At 50.9% G+C, this 16,449-nt stretch overlaps 1 protein-coding gene across 1 annotated transcript; it reads right to left on the reverse strand.

Annotated features, from left to right (window-relative positions):
* Positions 1–243: 243 nt before the first annotated feature.
* On the reverse strand, positions 244–12,709 carry MLEC (malectin). Its single transcript, XM_066562181.1, has 5 exons — positions 12,514–12,709; positions 9,053–9,231; positions 7,544–7,720; positions 7,330–7,387; positions 244–6,179 (listed from the first exon to the last, which is right to left on the reverse strand). Exons 1-5 carry the CDS (start codon positions 12,701–12,703, stop codon positions 5,950–5,952), a joined length of 834 nt encoding a protein of 277 aa, XP_066418278.1. The 5' UTR covers positions 12,704–12,709; the 3' UTR covers positions 244–5,949.
* Positions 12,710–16,449: the final 3,740 nt, after the last annotated feature.

The raw sequence follows: 16,449 nt of genomic DNA on the forward strand, positions 1-16,449 counted from the left end.
TCTGGTGCTCCGGCTCTGAGCAGGAAGCAACAACCACATCAGCACTTTTAAGAGGATGTTGTACCGTTCGATTTGCACTTTATCACTCAAAACAATGGGCAAGAAATCACCAGGGCTGTACTGGAGGCAGCAGCACGGTGTTACCCAGCAGTCAGCCAGGCTCAGCCTCCCTCGTGTGGGTGTAAACCAGAGAGGGGGCTCCTCTGCCCCCACCACCAGAAAAGAGGAACCATCTCATCCAACTGACAATATAATTTTGTTTATTTTCCTTTAGCACACTGCTGGTTAAACTGCCAGACAGTAGATTTCAGAACATTCCCTCAGCCAAACATCCTGGGAAAATTAAAAAATAAAATTGCTACCGTGTACCAAAAATAAAATAACCCACCCCATGCCCATCTCCCCCAAACTAGTCCCTGCAAGGCTGATGCAATCAGAAATAGGTATCTGTGCTTTTCACCTAGGGCCCAAGCTTGCTGCAAAACAAACTAAAAAAATGTCACTGCAAGTTGTTATAACACAAAACATTGGGCAGTAAAATAAAAAATCCTCCTCAAAAACCCTTTGTACTGGTGACATGTACAGATGGAGATTTCTCCTCACACTGCTTCAGCCTTTACAGGGAATGTAGACCTGCAGCTTTAAGCAGTTTGTGCTGTGTCCTTAATGCCAGTGGCACAGGTCACTTCCACACATCCCCAGCCAGGCACAATGGAGGGTGGGACCATGTGCCAACTGCTGCTACCCCAACAGGGCCCAAACACCACCACCACCTCTCACAGGCCTGGCTGCTGCCTCCTGGCATGGAGCACAGATCCTGCCTCTGCTCTCACAGGCTCCAGGGCGCCCTTACCAACCCAGCTGCTTCTCAAGTGGGAAAGCCCTGAATGCACAAAGCCCACGAGGAAACCACTAAAAATTCAGGCCCCCCACTTGCCAGCCAGTTTCCAGCCACTGCTTTGCTCCAGAACACCAGCTCAGGAACTGCCACAGTGTGACAGATCAGCCATGGTAGCACAGGAGAGCACATCCCCATTAAGTGTGACAGGGGACACCTCCAGGGCAGAGATCCTGCATTTCCTGGATTCACACTCTTCCCAGCTAAACTGGTTCAAGCTGTACTTTGCCCCTTGCCTTCAAATCTCCATCACACAAACTCTTTAGCAGAAACCTTTGATGTTTGCAGAAGATTATTCACATTTGCTAATCAGCCAGCACAGTTTCCAGGAGGGTGGAAAGCACTTGTTCTGTTCACTTTTTTTTTTTTTTTAAATAAAGCACTTTTTGGAAAAAAAAATCAAAACCTATCAATAACCTGCAGTAGCATCCCACCAATCAGACTGGGGACAGCATCGTCACATCCCTCCCCACCCTCATCTTCCCCTCAATCTCCAAAAATAGTATTTAATATACAGCAATAAACTCTGAGCAAGCCAGAGTCCCGGAAGACATGGACCTGCTTTCACCTCTCCCATCCATCCCAGCACCTTTCAATGCTACAATACTCCTGGGTCAAATCCATTTGGATCCAAGGTGAATGCATGTGCCCCAGACCTGCTGGGCAGCACGAAGCAGGGGTGCAGCACAGGAGGCCCATCTGTGTGATCACGTTTCTGAGCCTTCCCAGCTCCAGCCTGGCGTGTTTGTGCCGTTGAGAATATTTCTGTGAGCCTCTGTGGGACCAGCCTGTGGAGACAGACTGGTGGAACCAGGCCGACGTTAAAATAGCATCCTTGAATTGTATTAGGCTTTGGCATTTGTTGTGGAGATGCAGAAGTGCCAGTAGGTAAATCAGCTCAGTGCTGGCCCAGTTCCCATTTCCCTTGGATTCTCAGCAAGGATATTTCCCTCCCCATCATACGTGCAAGAAGCAGACAGATCTCTCCCACATTTGAGCACCAAACAGAGCCTGACACACTTGGTACTTCACAGCTGCTGAGAATCTGTCTCACATCAAGGGCTGAAGCTGCTCTCCTGGCTCTCTCCCTCCTGCTGTTTTCTATCAGCAACAGGCTCGTTCAGCCCAGAGTTCCTGTAGCAAGACACCTCCCTGGCTGTTGCAATCCTGTTTCAACTTAAAGGCCAAGGGACAAGGCACAGGTCCCTGCTCTGCTCAGACCTAAGCAGCACGGGGCAAGCCCTCAGCGAGCAAATCAGGGGTGCAAGACCCCCCAAGCCCCACTCTGCACCCAGAAGCTTTAAGTGCCAAACAGCTCCCAGGACCCAGCGTGACTCACTCAGCTCTGAACTGCACAGACGCCCAAGCACCAGACTGTCTGGAAGATCTCCATCCTGCCTTCAGGCGATTTCTGGGGCACACCAGACCTGAAGGAGCTCTTCAAGTTCTTCTATCCCCTGCTAGACTTTTCTTCCATTGATTTCAAGGGCTGAAAATAAAGATACTTGCTCACAGTTCTCTACTTCAGCTGTGACCTCCAGAGCTGGCATCTGAGGACAGGGAGACAGTCCCCATCTGATCTCAAGGGCAGGGAATGCCTGTCCCTTGAAAAAAAGAAAAAACTCAGAAGCTCCTTAAAAAAAAAGAAGCTCCATCAAATAGACTTTTATTCAAAGCCTGAGACAAAGGCACCAAAAAGAGAAGGGAATTCATTTGGCTTTCTGTTCACTGCCACCTGGGACACTCAAAAGGGTCAGAGATGTTTAGTCACACACACAGAAGACTTCAATAGCCTGGCTTAAAGGAGGGGCTGATGGGACAATTAAAATACGCTTTGGAACCATTATTCTGAGGCTGGATCCAGGCCTGAATCATCATAGACAGTGATTTTCCCTTTATTAAGTGGAAGCTTTACTAAAATTGCTGTATCTGCCCCTCTCTACACAACATGAATCAAGCAGGGTCTGTTCTGACCCAGCTCCCCACACTGCTGCACTCCATCTGCCTGCTGCTGGCAGAGGAATCAGCACAAACAGGCTTGTCTCTGACCTCTCAGCTAAACAATGTCTTGGATAGTCCCTCAAACACCTATTCTGGAAAGCTACAGCCAGCCCAAACATTTTCTTTCCCTGGTCAGGACCAGGTACCTCATTACACCCCTGAGTGTGGCTTGCAGATACTAGACAGAGGTGGCCAGGGGAGCTGGAGTACTCCATTCCCAGAAAGGTGCTGACTGGCCAGCCCCCACCATCCTTGCTGCTCCCACATGCTTTGTTTGAAGGGTTCTTCCAAAGCAAACCTCTCAGGAGGGGATGGACCAGGAAGGAAACTGCTCACAGGACCTTAACAGGGTCAGGAACCCCCTAGAAACCAGCTTTGTAGTGAGAAGGATGCACAAATCCAGAGTCAAAACAACTAAATCGAAGCCATGATGGATGAACTGTTTCTCCTCCCTATTCTTATTCAAATAAGACAAATTCACTTGATCTGAGCAACTAGAACAAACTGGATCACACCCTGTACAGCTCTGCCTTGGGGCAGCTGATGGCACCAAATGGATGCCCTGGCTGCTAGGAGAGGCCAGCATAAACTATCCTAAAAGACTTGTCTCAAACTTCTGCACATCTAAACACACCCATGGTAGGCAAGGTGCTGAGATTACTGGGTGAGCCACAAGAAGCTGAGTGATTCCTTGCTTCAAGGATGCTCAAATAAAATGCACCCTAAAAGGCCTGGAGGAGAGCAGCTCCTTAGAGAGACGCCTGCTTTCAACCCCAGGTTCTTTGCTTAACAAATCAGCACAGTTCATGATTCTCAAACTGATAAAGATCTAAATGTCTCTTCAATCCAGTTAGAGCAATCCCAAAAATTCTGGAGAATTTCTGCAGGCAGTGTCACTGAACAAATCAGAGCTCATATTTTATAATAGTTTTGTAGGTATTAGGATTTTAACAGTAGCTAGAAGATGAAGCAGACAGCTTCAAGCTTACCACCTTTCATCCTAAGGTTTGTTCTTCAAGATCTGCTCTCTCTAAAGCCTGGATTCTCCTTTAACTGGGGCAGGAAGTCTCTTCCTTCAGTCCCAAACTACCCCTTGTGCAGTTAGAGAGAAGATAATGAAGGTCCTGCTTGTTTTTCAGCTCACAGATACAGAATGAGGGTCAGGCCTGTAGCAGTGATGTGATCAGAAAGGCAAGGTTCAGTGGCACTGATGCAGAAAGCAGCATTTTGTCACCTCCCTCAGCTTCCACTCTGGAGACCCTGAGCTGACAGCTCCTATCACAGCTTGAGGGATAAGAGGAAGGGAAGCCTTCAGCTCTCTGGGCCCAGCAGAACAGAACAGGCTGCTCCTCCAGTTCCCTGGCCAGAAACTTGGTAATTCTGCTGGCCCTGCTCAAAGAAAGGCTGAGCCACTGCAGGGGATCGAACCCAGAAACAACTGCTAGGAAAACCCAGAGAGGCAGAGCAGCAGAGGTCACTGCTCAGTGCCACTGCTCCAGGGAAAGACGGAACACTTCTGAGGACAACGGGGAGAGCGTGAGGTAAAGTGCTCTGTGAGCCCAGAGCTCAGCAGCAACAAAGCTGATCCACAAAAACCCAACCCTGCCTGGGATGGATCCTGCTCCAGCACAGAACATCTCCCTCCTGGTCAGCCAGAAATGCTCAACATGTTGGAGGCCAAGATTGTGGGCAGGCAGTTCTTCAGGGCCTGCAGCTCTGGACCAGAAGGCACAGCAGTGGCTTTCTCTCTGTTCAGCCTCTGCCAGGCAGGCACAGGCTCTGCATGTGAAAACAGAAGCTTCTTGCAGAAATATCCCTGGGGGAAGCAGGTGACCTTGTCTCCCGTGCATTGCTCATTTCCAGAGCTCTGGATGAAAACAAAACCACCTTGCTCTGCAGGACTGAAAAGCTGGACATCTGCCCCTTCACTACAGGGCCTGGATATGCAAACTCACTCACTGCAAACACTGACCAGCTCCACTTCTCACTGCCACAGGCAGGGCTGGTCCCTACAGAGGGAATGAGAGACCACAGGGAGCATCCACCAGGTTGCTCTGCTCTCTGTCCTACAGCACAGGTTGTTTAGTCACAGAGAAAGGAGCTCACCATGAGGAAGGTAAAGGAACAAGCCCTGAACCTCCTCTTTAGTTCACCTGATTCTCAGCTTCTTTCAAAGCAGAGGTCACTTGCTAGGAAAGGCAAAACAAGGAACTGGGCTTAAAACAAAACCTTTGAAAATAAAAGGATATTAAAGGAAAAAAAAAGCCATAATCAATACAGAAAACAAGTGCATCTGATCAGACGCTAACAACGTCAGCCTCTCGCAGGCTACAGCAGAATCCCTCTGCGATGGAACAAACATTGCAATTGCCAGACTAGGAAAGTCCCTCCCAACTGGTGCAGCAAATCAGGCCAGATAAATCCCTCTGCTCCTGGCACAGCTTGCAGTCTTAGGAGGGAACTGTCTCCACGGAGGCTGGTCTGGAGCCTTGGTATCTTTATGCAGGCGAGTACCATACACTGTGTTGCACACGTTCAGGGAGATGCTGAGCCAGGCTCTGTCCTCTGCAGTCGCTTGACACCCAACAGCACCACAACACTTCCACACTCCTGGACAAAATGTGTACCCCGGCCTTGTTTTAAGAATTGCTTTCCTGCTTAAGGAACCGTATTCCACCCAGTAAAGGCAGAGATCCTACAGCACATGGCTTTCTCTCAGTGTGGGACACGGCCCAGGACTGGCAGCCCCAGCTTTCATGGCCCAAAACACACCCAGCCAGGACTCAGTTCACTCTTGGATGCCCCAGGGAGAATCAGAGGCTGCACATGGTGCGAAGGGGAAGGCGAGGGCCTTGCTGCTTGCTGGCAGGGGGAAGGTAAGCTCCCTCTTACCTGGACCTGCTATTCATTGCTATTCATTCCAAATGAATCATCTCTTTTTTTTTTTTTTTCCCTTAAATTATGAACAATATGGAGAAATTGAAAGCAACCATATTTGGTCCAACTCCTTCCCTCCCAGCCCCTGGGCTGATGCACTGTGGGGCTTGCTCTCACAATCGGCAGAGGCAGAAGAGGGTAGGAATGAAGACACCGAAGGCCACCAGTATAGGAAACATGAGGCTGCTGTTGTCCGAGGCATAGGGGTTTGGTGTGCGTGGGCCTGACTGAACCCGGTTCTTATTTGCCTGTTTTTTGACACTGGAACCATCATCGTAGTCATCTTCATCATCATCTTCCTCTTTTTTCTCCAGGCCTGGGTGTGGCTGCAGCTTTGGAACATCTGTTGAACAAGACAAAAGGTGGCAAGCAGGCAGGATGTAAATTGGGAGTCCACTCGAGACACTTCCTTCCCCTCTCCCCAGTCCAACATGAACATCAGCCAGAGGGCACCTGAGACCCCACCAAAACCACAACCAGAACACCCCAGAAGAGAGGAATATCTTCTACCACAGAGGATCACACCACTATTTATTTTCTTTGCAAGATAAGAGCTTCCAAGGATCCAGCCTGCATAAAAACTTAATCCTTCCACACCATCAATGTGTCACACAGAAAAGTTAATGCACAAAAGCACACGTAGAGCACACATTCAGATACTGCAGCTGCTCAGTAAGATCTAGTCAAGAACAAGCACCTGCAGGACCAGCAGATGCAGGTGCAAACAGGAACAGAAACATCCCTTTTCAGAAGCAGTCCTACTCCACATCACTGCACCCCTCAAAGCTAGAGCTGGGAGAGCAGCATGGCCAAGCCCCACTCAAATCCAGCCTTCAGAGCCTTGGGCCTGAGCTGCAGGTGCCAGCTGGCCACAAGGTTCTTACCAAATCTTCACCAGCACCTGACCATCCCATAGTAAAGCAAATTGATGTTTTGGTCAGAGAGGGAACCTAAACCTTCCTAGTTCAGGAGCTAGAGGGGCTCCAATTCCAGTTCACTTATAAAGAGGGTGATAAAAGAACAAGGACCTTTCCAGCACTCCCTGGAGCTATCCAGAGGAACTGGTATCTGGGAAAAAAATACTGCCTTGTCCTAAAGCTGAAAAGGCAAAACAAAGCTCCAGGTAAGACATATTTAAGCACTAGCTAAAATAGCTGAAAATTATTTGTCTGCAGGGCTGCTGCTGACATCCAAGGCCAGAGGGTATTTATCTGTAGCTATAAGCTGAGACTGACCAGACATGTTCCCCCACATACAGGAAATTCCAAAACAAATTGATTTTTCTCACTCCAGAATGACACAAGCTTTGTGACTTAGAGGAGAATGAGGACAGTGCACACCTACTTCACTCTGCAACCGCACTCTGTGGGAACTCAGTGAAAGAGAAACAGTTTTGGCAGATGTGGGTCAGAAAAGCTATGATCTCATAGTCTGAGAAGCAACAGGCTGCTCTCCAAGGGGGAAGAGCCTTCTGGCTCAGAAACTGTGCTTACCTTCCACTGTTCCTTGCAGGATGTATAGGGCACAGATTTTCGGATTGTCATAGTAGCCCTAGAAAAAGCAAAAGCAGCAGTCAGTGCTGGGGCTCTGAGATCAGGAATGGTCTCCCCAGCTACCAACAGCTCTCCTCCTCCAGCACAGAGCTGCACATGACTGAGTAAGAAGGGGAAAGGGAAGATCAAGGCTCTGCCCTGAAAAGCTTATTACCTTTACAAACTCAATGTGGAGCTTTCCTGTGAATGTTGAAACCTCTCCCTGGACACTCAGTTTTCCCTTTTTGATACTCATGGGAATGATCTCATCGTGAGCTGTGCTGTGTCCAACTCTGTCAAAAATGTCCAAGTCTTTCACCACCACGTGGCCATTCAAGCGAACATCAAATACCTTCAGGGTGGAAGAAATGACAGAGAGTCAGAGCAGATTCAGGCATGTGACAGTTGAAATGGGAACAGAACAGGAAAGGTCTCTGCTTTTTATGCACCCAGAGCCAGAAAGCATTGTAACATGTCCTGGCCCACTCCTTTGGCAAGGATTCAAAGCCAAAAACCAGCCAGGTAAAGACACTAAAGCATTAACAATGCTTCCAAATACCCTGAAATCTACCTCCTCCTTTTAAAACAGCCCCTACATCTGCTGTTCAGACCTGAGGACAGCACATTTTTATTCTAGTTTATTCATGCTTCTCTTTCACAACTCTTCCCCTGTCTGAAGACCTGTTCCTATCACTCTGGGGTGGCTGTGACACACCACACCCTAGGGAATGAAGCCATTTCTAACTAACAGCCTGCAGCAGAACAGAGAAGAGGAAACAAGCTGGTGAAGAACACAGGGTTTGAAGGAGGTAAAATGTTTAACTGCTAACCACATCTGTGAACTCAGAGTGAAAGTCCTTGTCCGGGCTGTAATGACTCAAACTTCATGCAGCACCTGGGGAATCCCAGCAGAACCACATGAAGAAAGAGGAACCAAAGATACCTCAGCCCTTCAGTTTAATCTGAGGCTGCTTTTTGCATCCGTTCTGTAAGCTAGCCCCACCAGTTCTGCTCCCTGAAATACTTCTCTGGCAGGAAGGCAGCACAGTGCTTAAGGAGATCCGCCCTAAAGAAGCTGATGGAATCAGGGGAAAGCCAGACTAAAACCCAAACCACTCCTACCCCAATTTATCACAGGACTTTGAGTTCTGCTTGCTTCTGTTTCCACTTCTGTACATGAGGGGTTTCAAAAATGGACAAGGATTATTCTTCTCTAAAAAGCAAAAAGCAGATGAATTTACCTCTACTTTCATGATCAGACTGAACCAGTATCAAGTCTTACTACATTTGTAAAAATTGTTTTGAGTAGGCTATTTAACCCAGACCACCTCCCTGCTTCAATCTATGCAATACTTCCTCCAGCATAACTATGCTGTCCAGTCAGAATCAAGTGTTCAAGAAAAAGGAAAAAAAACTTCTCAAAGCTAGCACAGCCTAAACAGGTTGTAAAACTCTATTGCTAGTTATGTTTAGTTGCTTATGTTTGTTTGAATACTTTAAGTTTTCCAGTCCAACTGTACAGCTAGAATGTGGAAAAGAGCTCTAAAGGTTCAGAGCCTGGCAGAGGTTGGGACCTCAGTTAAGTTATTCCTTCCTCCAGCGTGCAAAGCACCAGAGGTAACCTGAGCAGACACAGTCCTAGCCAGGAACTCGCATCAGAGACACACAAGGAGCTATTGCTTACCTTCTGTTGAGACTGTGCAAAATAGACCTCTGCAAACTTCAACACCAGCACATAGTCACCCTCCTCTTTGATGGGAACTTCGTAGCCAAAGGTTTCCTCATTGTAGCGCTCGGTCTGGTACAGAATCTGGTCCTCTGCGTTGGACCTCAGGATTGGCAGCTTCATACCATAGTCAGAGGCTGGGTTTTGAGCAAAAAGGAGTGAGAGAAGGGTTACATTGTGAGGAAGAAACATTTTATATATTCTTGAAGCACTTAACTCCAGAAGTGGCATTAGCACTTGCAACTCATAAGACCTCCTCAGTCTCCCCTGCTTGTTCTGACCAGGTGGCAGCACTACCAGGGCAGAAGCACAAGAAGCCAAAGCCCCAAAATTCAAGAAATGTAAGAAAACATGTCTGGAGACCTGCTGCAGTCTAAGACACAGTAAGCTCACTCTCACCATTTCAGAAAGAAAAGTCTATTTCAAAAATATTACACAAAGCCAAAGGACTTGGCCATTGGCTCTTGCTTTAAAGAGAGAAAACACCTAGAATATTTTTACAATACTTTCAAATTTCAGACTCCAAGTACAAAACTAAAACAGCTGGCATAGGATTGACTCAACGTATTGACGCAACAGATTTGAAGTTAGCAGTTGATAGCACTGGGTTTTAGAGACTCATCCCCCTCAACAAAGAACTGGGGAATGGCAGAAGGGTGAAAAGCATTAGGCACCTTACAAAGCCCTTTCTTCTCACCACAGGCCCACAATACCTGTCAGCATGAAGATGGGATGAAGGAAGCAAGAAAGATACACAAGCATTTCAAGAGCACCAGTAGCTCCATCAGCTGATGTTCCCAGAACCACCCAGCTGAAATGGGTGCTGTCTGCAGGCATGCAAAGAGCCCCTGAGAAGGGCTCAAACAGTACAAAAACTGACAAAATAAGAGAAATCACAAAATTTGCCTCTTTTCAGTGTTTCATCACCTCTACAGCAGCCCCCGACAACTTTAACCCCACTTGGTTTGCTACTGTATCAGGGTTCCTGATAAAGTATAAATGCAAACTGTTGCAATGCATCCAGGGCTGCACATCAAACAGCTCCCAGCGAAGCAGGGGCAGGAGGGACGACTGTGGACACCATCCATCCACTGGCACTTCAGGCAGAAGTTGATCCAGACGAAGCTCTCTGCTGACACTTACCTCTCCCAGCCCCATTTCCATGGGAACAGACACTGCACTGGCCAAGACAAAGCAAGAGCTACTAACCCAGCACACGTTGCCAAAGACAGAGCCAATGCAAACGAGTGAGAGGAAATTAATGCCAGTTCTTAGTCTCCTGTTTCACACAGAGCTGCTCAGGCAATCTTCCACTTCTCTTTACCACTCGAAATTGGGCATAAAGACTGAGGACTCTAACCACCAGAAATACAGAGGGTGAAAAGTTTAACCTGTCCTCCCACACAGATATTTCTGGCCAGCTACAGATTACAGTGATAGCAAACCAAAGACTCCACAGAAGGCTGCTCCTATTAAAGGAAAGCCTGCACAGGAAGAAAGTCCTTTAATAGCCAAGAAGGTAACTGGAGAGGAAGACCTGTCACCTGCATGTCAGAGCTCTGTTGACAAGAGCTGTGGAAGCAAGATGGATTTTACAGCACGCTGGGTGCTCACAGGGAGCAAGCAGTACACACCAAGCTGTAACTCAACTATGTTTGGCACCTGCCTATTCTGTAATTGCCATCAGCACAGTCAGTCCTTTAGGGCACAGCAGCTGAATGGAGGCTTGAGAAAAAAGGTTTTAAATTGCCCAGAGGCAGTACAGCCCAGAATTATTATCCCTAGGTCATTTCCTCCCAGTCAGCCATACATTTCTGCTATAGCCCTTACATGCCTATCAACACAGAGAGGAGCCCAGAGTAAATGAACAATGCTGCAATAAAAAGCCATTGAGGGAAAGGCAGCTGAGAGCTCAAAGGGGTAAAGTCTCCACTGTGCCTGGCACCACTGGCTGATGCAGGATTACTGTAACAGCCTGCTGCTCAGAGGAAACACCACGGGCTTTCCACAAAGGAAGTGCATGTTACAATGTGCTTGAAAAAGACCCTTTTTTCTCTTCAACTCAGAAATAAATAGTTCAAGTCCACAAGGACATTCAAGTCACACATATGAGAGGTCTATGAAGGGAAGCTGACCTACAGTGATCAGGGCACCCTGTGTGACTGGAGCAGCAGCTTCCATGGGTATGAAAAAACCTATCAGAATTTAAATGTGATCTCCATTGTAGCCAAAAGGCTCTCCATTTGGGATGGCACTCATGCAGGACAAGCAATAACAGTTCCAGCTGTATAGCACAGGAAAATCCTCACCATCCTACATGGAAACAGCAAAGGTTAGACTGAAAAATGAACAGAGAGCTCATCTCCACATTCCACCACTCACCTGTAACTGACAGCAGAGCAGTTCAACACAGCTAGATTTTCATTATATAAGTGAATCAACTAAGTTTTGGTACACCGATTATCAGAAACATGCACAATTCAAACTGTGGTGGTCTTGGGGGAAGTAGGAAAAGGTAATCCAAGTGCAATTAGCTTCCCATCCTGTCCTAAATAGTAGGCTGAAGATTTTACTGACTTGGTAGTTAGAGCAGCCGATGATTTCCCATCTGCCTCTACTTCTGCTCGTGTCGCTGCCCTTGAACAGCCAGCCACGGACTGGGGCATGGAGCAGACCAGCCGGCTGTACCTTCCCCCTGCGGGGCCCAGCACCGGGGCTCCAGCGAGCAGCCTGTGCTCTTCGCTGTCGGGTCCAGAATGCTGCAAGCATCAGCCCCCATCGTGCGCGACCCAGATCCGGCTGCAGAGGGCTGGAAAAGCTTGTTCCCACGGCACTGAGCGCGCTGCGCATTGGGCTGTGAACCGGCGGCTCCTGCTGTAGAACACGGGCTCTTCAGCGGAAAACGGGAGAGAAAAAGAGACCGGCGGGCGCACGCGGCAGGGCTGGCAGCTCGACTGCTCCGGCCGCCTCTCCAGCCGAAATCCCACTGCAACCCTCGCGGAGCCACTTCCCCTCCGGCATTACACAACCCCGCGGGCCGAGGGCAGAACACCATCCCGCAGGGCTCATCCCGCCGCCTCTGGGGCCCCGGGCCCGCACTGCCACGGGGACGAGGGATGCAGCCCCAGCTGGGCCCGGCGGGAGAACAGGGGTGGCCGTGGTCCCGCTGTGACAAGTGCCGGCGCTGCCTTCGGACCACGACCGTCCCCGGGCGGCTGCGGGAGAGGAGCCCCCGCCGTCCTGCGGGGACACCCACAGACCCGCCGGGACTGCAGCGGGCAGGACGGCGCCGGGGGCGCGCGGGTCCCGGCCGCCGCCGGCACAGCGGGACCCCGCAGCCCCAGCGGAGCGGAGCCGAGCGGGACCCCGCGAGCTGTCCCGCCGAAACCCCCCGGCCGCGGCGTGTCCCCCGCCCTCACCTCGGCCCACGCGGCCCTCGAGCGGGTCCTTGCGGAAGTGGATGCCGTTCACGTCCACATGGGCATCGCCGCCCGCGTTGACGGCCCAGACGACGCTATCGGCGATGCCGCCCGCCGCGCCCCGCAACAGCAGCGGCAGCAGCAGCACGGGCGGCAGCAGCGGCGCCCCGCGCGTACGAGCGCCCACCATGTCGCGCTCCCGGCGCCGCGCCCGCCCCTTCCTGCCGCCGACAGGGGGCGGCTTACCCCGCTGCCGGGGCGGAACGAGCATCGGCCAATCCGCGCGCCGAAATGAGAATATTAATTACCTGCCCGCCTGCCATTAGACGGCCGCGGGCCTGGATCTGCATATTCATAAGGCGGCGGGCCAATGAGCGGCGGCGATGGGCGGGTTGGGCTGAGCGGCGCGGGGACAGCGGCGGGAGCGGCGCGGGGAGCCGGGTCCCTGCGGGCCGGGGTGCCCGGGGCCGGTACCGCTCGCGCAGGGAGCGGAATGGGTGTGGAACCGGCTCCCCTCGGAAGGCGCGGCGGGGACGGACGAGGCTCCCCAGCGCCGTGTCCGCAGCGGGCACAGCCCGGCGAGCTGGCATGAGCATCGGCGGCTGGTGGGCAAAGCCCGCCCCTCCGCGCCGCCAATCGCGGGGCTCCAGCGCGGCGGAACGCGGAGCACGGCGGGGCGGCGGCGGGAAGCGCAGACGGAGGGTTGCCGCGGCAACGGGCGGCGCTGCGGCAGCGCGGAGCGGAGCGCACCCGGTGTGCTCGGGGAAGGGGCTGGAAGCGGACCCAGGGCAGCGGGAGCTCCACCGCTGTCGGGGGCGGCTCCTCGGCACGTCCCCGGTAGCTCCGTGCCCGTTGTGCTCTGAACAGCGGCTGCCAAGCCCCGCTCGCTGCCTTGGCAGAACTCGCTGGTTCTCCCGTTCACCGCTGCCATGGAGTAAGGGAATAGGCAGCTGCCGTCCGCCCGGTAAGGAGCGAAGCGGCCGGTGGCGTGCGAGCACCTTGCACCGTAATAATCTGCGGGCGAAGCAAAGCGAGCAGTGAAGGGGAAGGCAGGGAGGTGACCGTGACACTGCCAGTGGGCTGAGCCCTGGCTTGGACTTTATAGGAGAATGTAAAATCCTGGGTTTGTTTTCTGGAGGACCTTGGCAAGGTCTTGGGTGGCTGGAGTGAGATATTCCAGGGGGAGGTCGAATGAAACTCACTCTCTACACAAAGGGGGAACAAATAACTTAATGTTTGCCCTTCTGTCTGATCACGGTGTTCCTTGAGGCATCAGATACCGGCCAGGCCTCAGGACTGCACTCCTGGCACCGGCTGCATTAGCAGGGGCTGCTTCAAGTGCCAGTGATATTTTATTAATTCAAGTCTTTCACAAAGCATTTGCTTCTATAAATAAAGACTTGGTGCTGCAGACTGGGAATTAAATGCATTTGTTGCTTTTGTAATGCACCTGTGGGCCTCTTAACCAGACACAGTCTTGGAGAAGTGAACTGTTTGGCAGAATGTAACTACCCACCCCCTGCTCCCCAGTCTGCTCTGCCCAGGCTGGAGGAGATCCCAAAGCATGTTCCTGCTGCTGTCACCTCAGTTCTTGGGCTCATGATATAACTGGGCCAAGACAAACATGGCACTGCTGCACTCCCACACCAGCACTGCTGCAAGGAAGGGGTTCCTAAAACTACAGTGTGCCTTAGGAAAGCACATCCAGATTAGTAGCATGAAATGTGTACACTTTGCACCTCCCCAGATTCAGCCACCTCACGCTGATTCCTGGCAAATCATCTCAGCGTTACAGACCCCAGCCCTGGCAGCATCTGATCAAATCCAGGCAAATCTCCTGTATCCCTGCTGTGTTTGTGACCTGTTGGGCGTCCCTCAAGTTCTGTCACCAAAGGAGTGCAAGCAGCCATGGCCAGGACAATGCTGTCCAGTTGGTGAGGTTGAGGGAGGCCTCTTTAGAGCTCATTTGTGCTGATTACAAATGATCCTCCCTAATCCTACACTTTCAACTGTGATGTGTGGGTGAGGAACACAACTTTGAACCACATAAAGACTTTAAGTGTTACCAGGTATTGCCAGGGTGAGCATTTTCTAAAAACTAGCTTGGATGATCACTTCCCAAGAATCAGTCATGCATCACAAAGCAGGAGGGATTAACTGAGCAGCAGTGAGGAGGGACAGTGGCTGTGCTCATCTGGGGCAAGAGGAGCCCCTCACCCTGGCTCACAGGCTGGCCACAGCTCCTGGCAGAGGATGGCAGGTGCTGTTTGCCCTGTGTTTGTGGTGTCCTACACTGCTGTCCCCAATCAATACTTACCGTCACACCAGCAACTAGATGCCAGTTTGTGCCCCAGATGTCAGAGGCTCCACCCTTTTACTAATCCACTGAGCCATCAGTCAGTCCCTTGATGCAGGCTGGATTTACACCAGTAACCTACAAGTGAAAGGCTCAGGGTCATTTTCTAAATCCCTTGACCTCTCCCTGTCCCCTGGCAGCTGTGCCAAAATGACTGAATCAGTCCTGCCTGGTCTACCTAGCACCCTGATTGTTCATGAGCAACGAGGGGCACATGGTTAGGGTATTAGCCATTCACTGCTGGAAAATGGGAGCAGCATTTGGGATGTCCAAAAAGAGCAGCAAAAAGATGTGGGTTAGAAGCAGGCCTTGTGGCTAATGAAGTATCTAAGAAACCAGTGTGAGCCAGCCCCACTGCCCCATAGCCCTCCCAAATGGCACAGGGCTACAAGGCTCAGGTGCCCACAAGGGAACAGCTGTGCCCTGCCATGCAGAGCTCCTTGGAAGCAGCTCCCTGGTACGAAATTGAAGATAAGAGCAAAAGGATTATCTCTGGAATTAGATTATTTAGATTGGACCTTTAATCTCTACCCATGTCTACACAAGGAAATAGTAAAACTCCCTGGGATTATTTGGGGTTTGTTGTGAAAGTAAAATCAGGCTAGCAACAGGAGCTCAAGAGCTTCTGCTGGAAGAAAAAAAAAAATGAAGGCTTTTGAGACCTGCCCTGTCTGACCTGTTCACTGTATCATGGTGAGACCTGGCAGAACAGAGCTACAGATGATTTGGCAGACTCAGCTTTCCTCAGAAGTAGCTGTGGTTCCAGGACTGCCTCTGCAATGACACAGAGGTGTCCTGCAGCCAGCCTTTGCCTAGTACTCCTGGGATGACAGGCACAGCTCTGCCACACCACAAACACAGGGACCTGCTCAAGCAAATGTGGCCGTGGTTTGCAGGGAAGATGCCCAGCCACTGTGATGCTGCACTGTGGATCAGCCCAGCCTCCAGACATGTGGGAACCATTTTCAATAAACACTGTCCTGCCATCTGATGCTGTGGGCAAAAGATGTGACTGCTCAGGGCAGGGTCTGGGCAGGAGCAGGCAGAAGCAGCCAGCACACTCGTGGCCTCTCACTATCCCCTGGGCTCCTGCAGGTTGGCTGTGGCACAAGACATACACCCAGCCATGCCCAGTGCCCAAGGCAGGCACAGCACCCTGCAGCACACAGGCAGCAGCACAGCTGTCCTGCTCCACAGGCACAAGCAGCTCCTTCCTCAACAGGCTCCACTGTAAGTGAAGCACAGTTGTGTACCAGCACTCCCTTTGGCAGACAAGCCTGCACATGGCTTCCCCTCTCCAGTATTACCCTAAACACATTTGTAACATACCAGGACTCTGGACTCTGTTCAGTTTATCACCCTCATCTCCAATATCACCCTCAATAATACAGCTTCTGAGCCAGTAAATGTGGAGATCTGTAAATAACCATTTCCCAATTTCTTGGCTCACACCCACATTTCCAAGATGGGACCAGCTCCATAGATAAACACACACAGTGGGCATACACCCACTTGCATACAAACTCTTCTATTGCTTCACTCCCAGGTACCTATCTGCACTCCTTGCTTTTATGTGCACA

This window comes from Molothrus aeneus, chromosome 18, assembly GCF_037042795.1.
Source record: "Molothrus aeneus isolate 106 chromosome 18, BPBGC_Maene_1.0, whole genome shotgun sequence".
NCBI lineage: Eukaryota > Metazoa > Chordata > Aves > Passeriformes > Icteridae > Molothrus > Molothrus aeneus.

Excerpts from the sequence above, each read along its gene's own strand:
- MLEC (XM_066562181.1), bottom strand. The coding sequence starts at position 12,703 with ATGGTGGGCGCTCGTACGCGCGGGGCGCCGCTGCTGCCGCCCGTGCTG. Across the intron at positions 7,721-9,052 it reads TTGCACAGTCTCAACAGAAG|GTATTTGATGTTCGCTTGAA; the intron begins GTAAGCAATAGC and ends TCCACCCTGAAG. Across the intron at positions 6,180-7,329 it reads CCTGCAAGGAACAGTGGAAG|ATGTTCCAAAGCTGCAGCCA; the intron begins GTAAGCACAGTT and ends CTTGTTCAACAG.